This window comes from Aricia agestis, chromosome 4 (assembly GCF_905147365.1).
Source record: "Aricia agestis chromosome 4, ilAriAges1.1, whole genome shotgun sequence".
Taxonomy (NCBI): domain Eukaryota; kingdom Metazoa; phylum Arthropoda; class Insecta; order Lepidoptera; family Lycaenidae; genus Aricia; species Aricia agestis.
Window position 1 is genome coordinate 931994 of NC_056409.1, and position 16467 is coordinate 948460.

Below are 16467 nucleotides of genomic sequence, written 5' to 3' on the forward strand. Positions count from 1 at the left end.
AATGCCTTTAATATTATCTCGTACCAATAAAATTCCATTCTCTGAATAATTCTGAAACATTTACAACAGCAACATTGTCAGATTCTCAGTTAGCGTTTATTAATTACAAGAACTTTTATGTATCCCTCACATGTGTTATACCAATTATAATTTATAAATGACATTCGTGTAAATTGTAATCATTAGTTCAGTGACTTATCAATAATTGAGTAGCGGGCGTGCGTGCCCGCACCGTGCGTATACATCCGTACGTGAGCACGCATCGCGTACGCCATTGCCCATTACTGTCGCCACACGACACCGAAACCTGGGAACGTGTTTATTAAAAAGCAATTTACCAAGTGGCTCACGGTATTTCAGATATTTTTTATGACGACGATAAAAACCTTATCAGGCGTTCGGAGTCACACTCACCCGTCACGTTGCGAAACAAGATATGGTTCATACAATTGGAATGCCAACAATGTCGTGACCGATTTAATTGGGTATTGGAAGAATGGGAAAATATGCTTGAACCGATAACGAAAATAAAAACATTCCTTTTTAATAACTAGGAACCGAATATTGTAAGGCTGAGATGTACATAATGCACTCGTTACATTGCTACGACACTATGTATATTTCATAATATATTTTGGCTTTCCACGGACCCAGCCGCAACGTGTGGCGACTATATTCCCTGCGTGCGTGCATTTAGTTCGGCAATTATAGGCACAATACCGAGACTCCGAGATGCGGCCAGGCGTGAGAGTGTACATTCGCGATTGAGCCGACAGATACGTTTGTGCTGAACCATTATTTGTAGGCTGTAGCCATTGATTGTGTATTGCAACAATATGCTATCATCCATCAGTGTCAATCGTTCGAGATATCTTAATGAGCATCGAGCGAGTCCACAAGATTATGCAGATTGCGCAATAACGCTTCGCGACATCGGAATTTACCCAAGTTTACAGTTACCTTAGTTTTGTAATTAAAATGTCATCCAGATAACGAAACAAGTAAATAAAAATCTAGCAAACAACTTCATATATTATCACGAGCTTTTGCCCGCGGCTTCGCGCGCGTTAGCAAGTATTATTACATACAAACTTTCATCCCCTATTTTGACCCCTTGGGAGTATAATTGATCAAATTTATACATACGATGCCATTTTATACGTGGGAGAGCCATGCTTCGGCACGAATGGGCCGGCTCGCCCGACGAAATACCACGTTCTCACAGAAAACCGGCGTGAAACAGCGCTTGCGCTGTGTTTCGCCGAGTGAGTGAGTTTACCGGAGGCCCATTTCCCTTCCCTATCCTCCCCTATTCCCTTCCCGTCCCATCCCTGCCCTCCCCTATTACCCTATTCCCTCTTAAAAGGCCGGCAACGCACCTGCAGCTCTTCTGATACTGCGAGTGTCCATGGGCGACGGAAGTTGCTTTCCATCAGGTGACCCGTTTGCTCGTTTGCCCCCTTATTTCATAAAAAAAAACTTTCTTAGCGGATGCCTACGTCATAACATCTACCTACATGCCAAATTTCAGCCCGATCCGTCAAGTGGTTTTGGCTGTGCATTGATAGATCACCCTGTTAGTCAGTCACCTTTGAGTTTTATATATATATATATATATATATATATATATATATATATATATATATATATATATATATATATGAAGATTCACTTAAACGTAGAGAATAGCTTGAAGCGTGCAATGAATATTAATGTATGTATCGTCATTAGCCCATTTGTGCTGATGATTATTGACTATCTGTAGTAACGATGACATTTGCAGTTGTATGCAGCATCACGCAACCTTGTGTACTGTGCCATGGTCGTTGCTGCCTGTAATTATGTAAGCGATAGTGAAGTATCCTATAATAGTTCGTACTTAGACTCAATACTTTCTTTACATATTGGTCTTTACCGCTGATGTTATTTTTATAGATATTTGTTCGGTACAGTGCCCATAAATAATAAACGAAATCCTCGTTTGCTGAGCAAATGGAAGCCGGCCATATTTTGTCCGTCCCACGCTCTGAGCCAAATGTAATTTTGAATTGAAAACACTTTCATTCAGACGCTGAACTGTTGAGCGCCGACGTCATGGATAAAATTGGTTTTACTTCGTTCTATATTCGATAACACCTAAAGGATAATTTAAACTGCTTTTACTTATACTTTACAAATGTAGGTTTAAAAAATATCAATGCCTTTTAAGAGCTAATAATAACCTTGAGAGGTGTCAACCCGAATGGAACGAAGTTATTTCTTATGTTCAAAAAACTTGTATGTAACATATTATACGTTAAAAAAAATTATTAAAAAAACGCTATCTATTGACGCCCAGAAATACTAACAACGCGTCGGTTTATTCTCAAAAACACCATCTAGTTGACGCACTACTTGAGCATACTATCAACGCCCTCTGCCCCTACCATGCAGGTACTAATAAAAAAGTGTCCAGGTCAAATATCGTTCTGTCTAGCCTATATGTATAACGCGCGATAAGGAACTTCGTTCCAATTGTACTCTTACTCAACATAACTATTCAGTTATGTTGAGTACGTATAATATAAAGTATGGATGTGAAAGTGTGTCTGTCACCTCTTCACGCTTAAACGGCTGAACCGATTTTGACGAAATTCGGTATGCAGGTACTTTAAGACCGGGGAAAGGACATAGGATAGATTTTATCCCACAAAAATGTACGACTCCCGTCTAGTAGTCTTATAAGGAAGCAAATCATAAACTGACGATGACGAGAGAGAGGTACTTACTAATTAATTGTTCTATTAAAATACTAAAACTGCAGCCTGAAATTACCTATACGAAAAATCTAGGTCAAGCAATATCAGTAACATTCAATAGATAAGAGTGTTACCTATAAATTAGCAATAACTGATAACATTATCAGAATTATTATAACGAAATGTGTAACAATTGATTATCATCATTAGTGACGATAACATAAATATTTTATGATTGATTTATTCGGGTCTCTATGTAAAAATTTACCAAAAGTAGGCATGCATTCTAACTAAGAATGTATCCGTCATTGTAGAGCTTGCAGAGTCAATGGCTCTATACACTAAATTCTGCGAAAGATTATTTGTTTTCCATCGCGAAGCATTGTCGTCTGCAGATTGTATAATTATAATAGCTTGTACTATTTCTAATTTTCATTGGAGCCGTGGCATGTTCGCAAGTGCCGTATGATATGAAAACTTCCCAAATAATTTGTGTTTGAGCTTCATGCAACTCGCGAGTGAGCCAATAGCTTTGTCCACGCTGTGCTTTTTTTTGTCCATCAATGGCATGTGTTATAGCGCAGTCAACATCGCACGTGAGGCATGCGGCATGCCCGCGACGCTATGACACTTTTCTTTCCAACGCAGGTGGATTTTGACGCATTCAATTATTGAATATGCCAAACGAAAGTTGAATAAAAAGATGATGACGAAAATTGAAGATGAAATTGCATAGTATGGACATAGCTTATGGTCTCTGTGTTCCGACTCGGGATGATGATCATTTTCCTCGTCTTGATAAAATATTTAAATCGATATTGATTTGTACTCTATCAAAAATACTATTGAACCAACTCTGAATAATTACGCTTCCAATAAAATTTTCAGACGAGTACTACGACCTACACCTACGCTGTCGATAACCTACCTAATCACAGGTTTGGCCGTAAAGTTAGTATAAAAGTACTTAATGACAGGTAGCAGCCATCAGGTATATTTACCGACTTTTACCCTCTGTTTACTGTTTAGTTTAATATTCTCCGCTAAGTCGCGTTTAAGGTGAACCATGGAATTAGGTTAAGTGGTCAAGGAACTCTTAGGTTTTTGGATCGATACTTGGTCGTTGTCTGTTTACTGAAGTTTGCACGCAACAGTCATTGGTCTGTTGAGATATTAGTTTAAATTATATCGACAATATTATGTATAACATTAAAAATAGGACTAGTTTTTGACCCGCTACCATTTACCAGATCATGATGAATAAGTTAAATTTTGGATAAGTGAAAAATTGCTCTAATCCTCCTTCCCTAATTCCTGGAGTCGGAATCATTAATCACAGCCCATGGATCATCATAAATTCAAGTAGCAAGCTTGCCACAGTTAAAATCTTCTTAAATAGACTCCATTGTAATTTAATATTTATTTGCTGTTATTAATCGTATTGGACTTAAAATTTTACTTCATTAATGGCTATTCATTTGATAATAGATATCGAATGTACAAAGGTACAAGCACTAGTAACGTATGAGACCGAGTCGTGTCTTTCCATTGCCTTTGGGAATTACCCATATTGATTCAAAGTGAAATAGACATTAGCCACATATTATACTGTTTAGATAATATCTTATTCACGATCGACCGACCCAGATTGGAAACTTCAATCGCGCCCAGCCACAACTTTCTCGATAAATAATCAAAATTTTAATAACCACCATGATGACTTTCAGATATATTTTATTACCATACCATATTTTTCTGATTCAATTAAGTGTTTGCCCTAAACAACATTAAATTAATTCTCATTCCAAACAAAATCCGGGCGGAGCCGTGACTCATGACTTGCGTGATTACGGAACCCCCGAAAATAGCAAATTGTGAACCCCGAAAGGAAAATTCCGCCGCAGACGTAAACAACAACAGATTTCGGACGAGGGACCAAAAATCCTCAATCATAATAAATGTGGGAAATGGGAATCATCAGGCTTAAGAAAGTTTAATTTTTCCTTAAAGTAAAAAAAAAAATGCGAATTACTTTCGCTTTGACTCTGCAGAAACCGTTAGTAGTTTACTGGGTGTCCATTATAGTGTACACAGCATGTAATTTAATAACTCAATTACTAGCAAGCCGATGTGCGTTAATGCACTTCTGATCTAATGAAATCAATTACGATTATGATCCAGTCGTTGAATTACTACATAATCTAAGCTAATCCTCTTTTAATTAATAAGTCGCTGATCAGCCTTGCTATGCTGTTAGAGCTATCAGCTAGCATAAGCTGTCTGTCGTCGACAGACAGCTTGCCAATACCACGGTCCACTAATACGTACCGACTACCGAATAAACTATCAGCGTTAGGAATGCCACCATCAACATCATTTCAAAAGTTCCAAGGAATCAATCGGTGAACATGACCACGGCCTAAGCGGCACTGGTAATTATGGTGACGATGCGCTTAGAGTTGAGACTTTAATACAGGGCCTGATTAATATTTTTTATGAGTATAGGCCACTTTAGTTTTGCCATTTGCCGCCCCTATGTACGAACTCTGCCGTCATCCTAGGACGCTGCCGCCCTTAGGGCATGGCCTATACTGCCTATACATAAATCCAGAGCTGTTTCAATGTCTCACCTGGTCCGGACTGAGCGAGCTGTCCCCGCTGGCGTTGCGCTCCTGGTTCTGCGCCGTCCGCTCCTGCTTGCAAGCCGTGTGGTACTCCAGCCGCGTGCGCTCCACCTTCTGCAGGAACTTCGCCCACGGCTTCTGAGCCTTCTTGAACGCCTCGTCCATCTCCTTCCGCTCTTTTAGTTGAATCATTGACTGTGGACAAATAAATGCTATTAGTTAATGAGCTGAGTCAATGGACTAGACTAGAGCAAACAAATGGATATCATCAGACACGACTCATACGTAAGTGATCCAAAAGATTTGGTGACAAATTAATGGGAGGCTAAAGGAAGAAGAGCGAAGACGCACTATGCGTTATAGTAGAAAATGTAAAAGCATCTTTTAGGTAATGGCGTACAGAGTGTTTGCTGCCAACAATGGATGAAATCGACACCTGGAAACGGCCCTCTGCAAACATGTAAATGTTGACACATTGATTGATATTGCCGTGCTCATCGTAGATACCAATCGGTGCTCAAATATTACTTGTACATAAACTTGTGCTCAAACAAAATAATAAATTAGTCGTTGAGTTATTCGAGAGATATGCTAATAAATTAGCAGGTCACAAGCTAGTAGTAACGTGGGCGGCGGGCGGCGGGCGGCTCTGATTAAATCGCTTTTGATGTTAAACATTTGTTTGAAACAGAGACGTTATATTACGTATCCGCTGCACGAGCTTTGTAAAAACTTTTGTAATTTCCACATATTAATCGTGTCGCCGAGCTTCGTAATTATCGCAGCGAAAGCTCGCAAAAGCTGAGAGCTTTCAACTTCCCGTGAGTGTTATCGAGACGGGAAACGCAAGAATATGAGAATTATATAAAGCTTCTGAGGAGTTCATTTTAAAAGTATTGATAAACTTAAAAGCCCTTCAATTACTGATTAAGATAATTTATGTTCAAGTCTGTCAGGATTCAGAATTGCAACGAAAGGAGCTTTAAGCTTTAGGTTACGATACGAATTACAAGATTAATTATTGGCATTGATTAACTTTTTATTTCTAAACAGATTGTATAAGTAGCTTTGTAGTTTAACGTAATTTTACCAGGGTTAATAGTGCCAGTTAGCAACAACGGTTCTGCAATATAACTATCATACTGTACATCTAGCGAGTAACGAGATAAAACGATCGTAGGTAACTACATATAATATTCTATAGCCGCGTTAATCCTCTTATCTCATGGATAAAAGACGCTGAATAAACTATGACGGCACTAATTAAATTGCCGAAATACTTATTTTGCATACTATAGGTACGACGAATTTACCAAAAAAAGGATAACGCTAAAAAACCCAAAGCGAACAGATCTCAATGAAATATATACAGAATTATTTTATTTAATATCAGTGAAATTCTGAGCAACATCGTGTATCTGTTCGATCTGGGTTTTAAATACATTGAGCATTATCTTTTAGCAAAAAATGATGAGAAGTACTGAGTAGTTATTCATCTATTATAATTCTATTTCCTTGCCATCTTGAGCTTTTTACACATTTCTACGTTAACTTCACTATTCCCTGCAGTTTATGTATGTTGTAAGCAGTTCGAAGATACGATCCATACAAGGAATTCTCGCATGCCTCCACAAATCGAGACGGCAACGATAGGTAGCGTCGAGACTCGAGCCGTCATTGGAATACCAACATTTCTAGTGTATCTCGATTCTGGATGCCTGAGTTTTGTTGCGAGGTCGAGTTACATGATACACAGAAAAAACAGTATTCTCCGAATAAGAAAAATAATCTTGCATGAAAGCAATTTGCATTAAGTCAAGATTATGGTTGCCTCATATATAGTGAAACTAATATTTTCTTACGCTAAAAAAATAATAATCTTAAACTGATATTTGAAGTAATCTTGAATTAAGACAATTTCCGATTGATTTAATATAATACGTCTTCTACCAAGAATTATTAGAATTCTTAATGTAAGTTGATAATTCTCTTGATGCAAGCTTAGGATGTATTTTCATTTTAAGAAAATATTGATTTCAATCAAATAAGAAATCACTTTATTAGAAATAATATATGCTTAATTTAAATACATATTTTTTTCTGTCAACAATAATAAATCTAGCTTGAACACTAACTTTACTTATTTAAAGTAGTGTTTATTTTAATATTAGAAAATTATATCCTTAGACCAATAACTAATATTTTAAATTTTAATTTATGCAACCTACGATAAAGAATAACCTTTCTTGTTTCGGGAAAAATATTTCTTGGTCTAATATTATTACTTTCTTTCAATAAAAGTTTTAAATGCTTGTGTTAAGTGGTTTTAATGTCTTAAAGGTACTATTAATAAAGGCCTATTTAAACCGGAGCGGTATCCGCTACCGCCGTGGGTAGCGGTATCCCGATGGGTACGCGATTAACGCGCTAATAATAAACGCGATTAAGGCGATAATCACGTACCCATCGGGACACCGCTACCCACGGCGGTAGCGGATACCGCTCCGGTTTGAATAGGCCTTAATACGGCTCAGGAACTCCCAATAGTCCAATGGAAGTTCTGGAGGCGTTTCCTGAAAGGTAAATAAAAGACAACATACAAGGAACAACAGAAAAGCATATCAAATAGTGGTTTCTAAAACAAAATTAAGAGATGTTAATCGTATAAAAATTTATTTACTTACATAAAAGACAAAAATTTTGACAAAAAAATTGTTTGTGAGTTTCATAAAATTTCAAAATACTGTTTTCTCCAACTGTTGTTTGTAATAAGGTATGTAAGTCAAAGTCTGGAAAATATCTTGTAATCAGTACATTTGTTGTGGTAACTTCCTGAGATTCAGAACAGCTAGAGGACGTAGGTTTTGTAAAGTCTGTTTCACTCAATGACTCTGAACACTCATTAAATGACTCTGTAGGTGCCTGAAAACATAAAATATGTGTGTAATGCACAGTGGCTAAATCATGTACTTACATAAGTTTACCCTAAATAACTAGTACCTATAGATTGTCTTCATTGGCAAAGTTATTAAACAAATTATGAATGTATTTTTAAACAAAGTGTGACTAAAGAGCTTTAATATTCATTATACATCCTGCTGCATACAAAAAAGAATAAACGCTGCCCAGTTGCAGATGCAGAAGTGCACAGCACAGTGCAAATGCCAATGGATTTCACTTACATGAGCTGTGATAATTTCAGCTAGCTTTATCCGGGTCCCAAGATGAGGGCAGAGTTCCTTGAGTTTGTAGAATAACTCTGTTGTTATGCCATTTGCTGCAACGTAGAACCGAAATGATACATTTAAGTAATCTATGACTTAGCTTAACGTACTCAACATGGATATGATTTTTGATGAATTTTTGCATGGGTGGGTGGCACTTCAACAATACTATAATCAAAGGCTGGCCAGTAAAATCAATGCATACTTACACACAAAAACTTCTATTACTTCTGGAGAAATATTATTTGCCTCGAGGAGAGTAACTACGTTGTTATTTTCGTTCATTTTGTTTTACAAATTATCACTTAACCCGCACCACAAGAGATATTGCGTATATATTCTCCTCAAATTTAAACTTGTTTAGCTTGCTTTAGCATGGCGCGCGCGCACTATCGTGGCGTCGCGTCGGTAGACTCGGTAGTCAATAGTCATAACTCATACCAAAAAAAAAATAGGTAGACTAGAAGTAACTTGTCATTAAATTAAAATATTTTTAACTTTTTCTTAAACTATATGTATTTGAAACAAAGTAATAATAAAATTTTAAGGCAAAACAGGATTTTACTAAAAATAAGATTTTATGTCATTAGTTTAAGATATATTTTTTTAAATTGCTCTAGATATGATTTAAGGTAATAATTTCTTCATTGGATGAAATGTTTCATTGTGTTAAATAAACTTACAGTTTGAAATAAGTATTTCATTGTATTAGAGCAATAAAATTTGAACTTCTTAGGTTAATTTTACTTATTCTTCAATTAATTTTTTTTTCCTTGATTGTAAAATTGCAACAAGAAAATATTTTTTTCATTTCGAGACTGCCATTATTTAAAGATGAATAAACATTACTTGTATTAACACAATTTTCCTTAAAATAACTTAATATGTCAAGAAAACTATTTTTCTTGATTCGAGAAATCCTTTTTATCTGTGTAGTTGATACGGTCAACAGTCAGCTAACAAACGCAGCAGCGCTCAATCTATATGCAACTTAGCTACTTCGCATGTTGAAGCCGTAATCTATACTCACGAATGAATAGACACATCACACACTTGCCACTTGGATAAGACTACAACTGTTTAGTTACAGTAGTACTTACATTCAACTTTTTGTCTCTACTTTCGGTAGTGAATAGTGATTACAAAAATTCTGTTCGCGAAAGACGGAATTTTTTTGATTTAACACTCGATTACTTGTTGTCTAGTTGATATGTCCACCGATTCGAGTCCATCCCTGACTCCACCGATGAAAAACTAACCCTACGTAAATGAAAAACGAAATAACTCAGCAAATAATGATATCGAAATAGCATTCAAACGTTCGTTGCAACTTGCAAGCCACGCATTTGAATCTCATTTTCTCAATAAGGGATGTTCTGGGACGTTCCACGGCGTCGTGTTTTTATCCGGGACCTGGCCCTTTAGCCAGGACCATATCGCTTCTTTATAAATAGAATCGCCGATCAAAATGTATGGAATTGACATAAATGCTTGTTAATATGACGTTGACGTTCGACTCGTTAATGTCGATTCCATACATTTTGATCGGCGATTCTATAAAGAAGCGGTAAAGAAAACGTCTTGGCTACATGCTCCTGGAGCGACTCCTCACGCCATTATGCAAAGTTGGCAGCGGGCGTGCTCGAGAGCTCACGTGGCGGAGCGTCACATTAATTTTCATTTCTCCTGAATGGCTCTTAAAAATCATGGAATCTATCGAAATCCTATTAGGTGGTTGATATCTGATTAGACGTTTTCTTGGTGCGTTTAACGTTGCAACTTTGTTGCAAGCTATTTATATACCTACCCGTTTGCTAAACACAACAAAGTTCTTAAGGATCAAGCTTAGAACTTTGCAGTGAGTTGAGTAAAAGTATTTTTAAAACACACCGTATTTTACACGCATTTACTAGGAAAATATTTTTTTCTCGGCCAAGCTTGTTATACGTTGCGTATGACGTATCCTTATTACTCCTTAAATTAATTCAAGTCTTTTAAAATCTTAATTCTATGTAAAACGTAACATTTATTTTATCTGAATAGATTTACGATTTATTTATTTCATAAACCAAGTTATTTAAGAAAATGTCTGTGTATAATGCATTTTATGAAAACGATATTATGAGAGTGAGCTCAGGGCCGTTATGCATGATCACACGCGGGCCTGTGTTTATGCTTTCAATATGCACCTTTACTGCCTTTATGCAATACCATAGCTGTTTATTTATTATTTCATATTAGCATTTCTTAGGCAATTGCTGTCTAAACGAGCTTTTCTGGTACAACCTGCTCTAGTAGTTTAATCTAAGCGTAGGGCTCTTGGAGTTGCTATGTAAATTATTATTTTATAGTCATCAATTCATTATACAAATTTCAATTAACTCACTGATTGCTTTCTGCTGAATCCTGGATTATTATCGCAGTTAACTGTTCTAAGAAAACCACATAATAATTACTTATAATGATATCATGAGCGAAATACAAGCTCTACTTAGCTGGCACATATGTATGAAGGGTTACAGCCAGCAAACAAAAGCCGATGATCAATCATCAATCATAATAATTTATAAAATTGATGATTCAAGCGCACTCACACTGCCAAGAGGGATGCCAACGGCAGCAGCATGAGCAGCGGGTCTAAAATGGTCGCTTTGAAGAATCATGATATGAATCTTAATATGATTCATTTTTCTAAAATCCCAAAATGCAACAGCTCTGCTTGCGATTCATTTCTGTATTTTTGTACTGATTTGACATTTGTCAGTTTGACAGTTTTGACAATTCATTTGCTGCATTGATTGAGAGGAATTGCTAAATGTGACCATTTTAGCCCCGCAGGCTAGCGTAGAGTAAAATAACATTTCACTCTACGTTAGCCTGTATATATATTTTTTAATTATTAATATATTATATTTTTTACAATGCAAAAAAAATATCACGTTAAATGTTTGCATGAAATGTTTCGGTTGCAATGCAAAGAAAAATATATCACGTTTTTGCATTAAATGTTTCGGGTACCCGAAAAACTAAAATTATACCGTGATTAGGACACCAATCTAATAATTATTATGGTTCGTTTAGACTGTAGATAATAATATTTCTATATTATAGTGAATAATCATCCCCACTTTCAAGTCTTTTCGAGATTAAACTTAGCCATACTTAATGCTCTTAATGAATACAGAGCATAAATTATAACAGCTATGCCAAATATTGTTATTTACTATCGAAATTTAACATTTTTTGCATGTAGTAACAAGATACGTAGTACCTACACACTCACCGCACAGTGTGATAAAAACCTCGATTTTGTTTCACAACGTTTTTCTTTCAAAATACTATAGTTGATAGCTATATAAACATTAGAGTAAAACTCCGAGATCGATATTCTTTGTAGTTATTTTTTTAAAGAGTGTCAAAGTTGGCGTTTTTCCGGGTAAAAAATTTGCATAAAAATTAATAGAAAAAAAACTAATCAAGTAACATTAATTTTGTTTATACCAATTAAACAAGCACTTAATACTTGACTTTTTCTCCGAATTTGGTTAACCTACTGTGATCAAGTAGGCAGATATTTATTTATTTAGTAATTTTAGTTTTTTATTTGTTATTTCGCGATTAGATCGAATTAGAAAAAGTTTTAAGCATGAAATGATAGTGTGAGTAATCCTTTATCAATGTTATCAAAAATCACACTCTAATAACCTCTGTGTCAGAAGTAATATCCAATTCAATTTTTTTTTATAAAAATTCGGATTTTTTTATACCTAGGGTTGTCACTAAAGTTGATATTTTATTTTCCCCGACTACATCAGAAGGTGATTACTGATTAGATACTGTTTGAGCATATAAAATCGTTAATTTACGTCATATTTTTTCACTTTTTAGATTTTTTATTATTAGACCTACCTAAACGTGATCCTGATATTTTTTGTATAGGATATCGATTGCGAATTTGCGTATCAACCGGATAAATCAAACAAGAGACCTTTAGTGACAACCTTAGGTACAAAAAATCCGAATTTTTATTAAAAAAAATTTAAATACGATATAACTTCTGACACAGAGGTTATTAGAGTGTGATTTTTGATAACATTGATAAAGGATTACTCACACTATCATTTCATGCTTAAAACTTTTTCTAATTCGATCTAATCGCGAAATTTAAAATAAAAAACTAAAATTACTAAATAAATAAATATCTCCCTACTTGATCACAGTAGGTTAACCAAATTCGGAGAAAAAGTAAAGTATTAAGTGCTTGTTCAATTGGTATATACAAAATTAATTTTACTTGATTAGTTTTTTTTTAATTAATTTTTATGCAAATTTTTGACCCGGAAAAACGCCAACTTTGACACTCTTTAAAAAAATAACTACAAAGAATATCGATCTCGGAGTTTTACTCTAATGTTTATATAGCTATCAACTATAGTATTTTGAAAGAAAAACGCGGTGAAACAAAATCGAGGTTTTTATCACACTGTGCACCGTTATAATACTAATATTATAACGGTGAGGTTAATGTGATGAATTGAAAACGGAGTATACAACTATACACCATACACTATCGGCCATTATATTTCTGCCGACGGTACGCGCTGCAGGCGGTTGCATAAGCCGACCTTGTCGCTGTAACCCCATACCCCGTCAATCGTCATCCGTCCACATTAATATCGCAATTCAATCCTTCCTCTCCGCTACTGCGCTCTGACGTAGTAGAGGATAATAAGGATGTTATAGCAGAAACTCACGCCGTCATGTTACATCGAGATTAACCCATCAATCCCCAAGTGGCAGCCGGTTGTCGCATAACAATTGAAAATCTATTGTATCTGCGATACCGACGATGGAGGTGCTAATCTAGGGCGGAATCAATAGGATATAATAACTGCAATGTTTTGATGCTAGATGGCCGCACCAACGCAGACAGAAAACAAAAAGTTTTGTTCGACGTTGGACAACGTTTCTGTCAATGTTCTGATCGTGTGCAACATGTCGGATTTTGGTCGGGTTATTTACTTAGACTAGGACGAGTCGGCGCATGAGTACCGAAAACTATTCCACCTCAATTTTTTTATGCGATCCTCTTCAAATATCCCTCCTGATGATATAAATGCATGTTCCAAGGGCGCAACCTGGTGCCATATTGTTTAAACAAACACTGTTTAAACAATTGCAAGGAATTGTTATTTTTCAACCGAACAATTTTTTTTATATTCTTTATTGAAATACCAATAAAAAAGGTCCTATGACTTTTTACGATAAAGTTAATATTTTTAAAGATATGAATTTTTGAAAGTTCGAAAAACCTCAAATTTGGGTACTTTCGACCGATGAAAAATATATTAAATAAATAAATAATATCAAAGTAATATATTTTTTAAATTCTATATACAATTAAGTTATATAATTAAGGATTTCGGGAAATTTTCAAGTGCCTCGCTGTTACTATTATTGATTACGAGCAAAAAAGGCCAAAAAATCACGTTTCTTGTATGGGAGCCCCCCTTAAATATATTTTATTTTTATTTTTAGTATTTGTTCTTATAGCGGCAACAGACATACACAATCGGAAAAAATATCAGAAGTCTAGCTATAGCAGTTCTTGAGATACAGCCTGGAGACATATAGACCAACAGGCAGACGGACAGACAACGAAGTCTTAGTAAACCCTATTATTAAGACTTCTGAAATTTTCACAGATTGTGTATATCTTTTGCCGCTATAACAACAAATACTAAAAATAAAATAAAGTATATTATTTAAGGGGGGCTCCCATACAAGAAACGTGATTTTTTTGGCCTTTTTTGCTCGTAATCAATAATAGTAACAGTTAGGCACTTGAAATTTTCGTAAAATCTTTAATTATATTTGTACTTTAATAATTAATAATAAAATTAAAATAAAGTAATTGTTTAAGGGGGGCTCCCATACAAAAACACAATTTTTTGTCTACTTTTGCTAAGATAAAAAAAAGATATAAACAATGAATTTTTTTGAAATCTCTATTAACAATATTATTAACTATTGTATATAGAATTTAAAAAAATATATTACTTTGACATTATTATTTTTTTAATATATTTTGCATCGGTCGAAAGTACCCAAATTTGAGGTTTTTCGAACCTTTAAAAATTCATATCTTTAAATATATTAACTTTATCGTAAAAAGTCATAGGACCTTTTTTATTGGTATTTTAATAAAGAATATAAAAAAAATTGTTCGGTTGAAAAATAACAATTCCTTGCAATTGTTTAAACAATGTTTGTTTAAACAATATGGCACCGGGTTGCGCACTGGCAACATGCATTTATATCATCAGGAGGGCAATTTGAAGAGGATCGCATAAAAAAATGGAGGTGGAATAGTTTTCGGTATTCATGCGCCGACTCGTGCTAGTCTAACTGTATGTCGCGCGCCCTTTGCGTAATATTTCCTATTATTTTCTCTGACAACTCGATTCTCGGACATGGCAACGGAAGCTTGTTTGTATAACAGGCCTTTATAGGTCCGAAATTTGGGATAATTTTTGTAACTTTTTAAAGAAATATGCGTAGGTACCTAAAACGTAAATTCCATGCTACTGAATCTTCAAATCTACTCTATACAGTATTCACGTAAAAGGCGATAGGACGTAACCGAAATCCAGTATTACATTCTGCAGATAATGACTGACATCCGCTACTAATGGATATCTAAATCGTTTTATCAATTATGCTAAAGCCTGCCCCGCCCCGCGGGACTTGTGATAATGTCAATATTATATCGCTCTACAGTCTACATCTTATGAAGATATAATTATAAAATTACTTGACGAGAAAGGCCTCGTGAGAGGCTCCTAATGGGTCTCATTTATTTTAATTAATAATTAATTTTAATCGCCATTCGCCTGTCAACCTGAGTGACTTTGTGTTAGTTACAATTAGGTAGGAGTTTAAAAAATCATCTGCTTCCGTAGAGTATTCCTACAAAGAGGAACTAACGTCTACTATTCTTAAATTCTATATAAATTATTTTAATTTACTTCTACATCTACATACTTAAACACATACCAAAAGGTATCAAACACGTCATCACAATCTTTGGAGATAAGTACAATGATAAGATTCTTCTGATAGACCTTCTACAATCTTCTACACTTATAAATAAATGTGACGCTAGCATGTTTTAGAGTTAAAAAAAAGTTAGGGTGCCAAGCAAAACTCTACCGTAAGACATCCGTAAAGGGTGTACCCAGTACCACTGGGTATTGGGTAGTACTCTTTACACACGGAAATACAACTCTCACACTTAGGCTTTAGGCCTTTAACAAGACTTCATCTACTTACAAAAGCTTTAACCAATAAACAATGTTAACGAAAACATAAACTTCCATTAGAAAACCGCAGAATCTGACATTATAACAAACTGAAAAATGTTGTAACCTGTAACACCCACGTAATAGTGAAACCTATTTGATGTCGAGTTCGCGTCATACATTAATATATGGTTGTTTGCCCATCATATATTCGCCAGTTCCGCATATTTATACCGCTACCATTATTCATTACTGAATTTCGAAAAACGCGATAACTAAAAGATTGACGGCGTGATACTTGACGAGATAATGTAGAGATTAAAAATTCTAACAATAATAATAATTGTATGAATTATAATTTGTAATCCCTACTATATAATATGTCGTAATTGCAAAAGTCTGTCTGTATCATTATGCTATTAAAACTACTTAAAATGATTTAGATTAAATTACGTACAGAGAGATGCGTGATTTTCTCATTGAACACTTTATCCGAAGATTCCTCCTCCGATGTCACCTTTGTATTGACTGTACAACCACCACATTAGGCGCTAATTCGGAGCCACACGTCGAAGCACAA

At 35.2% G+C, this 16467-nt stretch overlaps 1 protein-coding gene across 3 annotated transcripts in view; it reads right to left on the reverse strand.

The window, feature by feature from the left end:
- LOC121725887 (protein kinase C and casein kinase substrate in neurons protein 1) overlaps nt 1-16467 on the reverse strand; it is a 100479-nt gene that overhangs the window by 16473 nt on the left and 67539 nt on the right. For all 3 annotated transcript variants that reach the window (XM_042113050.1, XM_042113051.1, XM_042113049.1), the window contains one exon: nt 5369-5557. In XM_042113050.1, coding sequence (XP_041968984.1) covers nt 5369-5557 — 189 coding nt within the window. The remainder of the gene's footprint in view (nt 1-5368; nt 5558-16467) is intronic.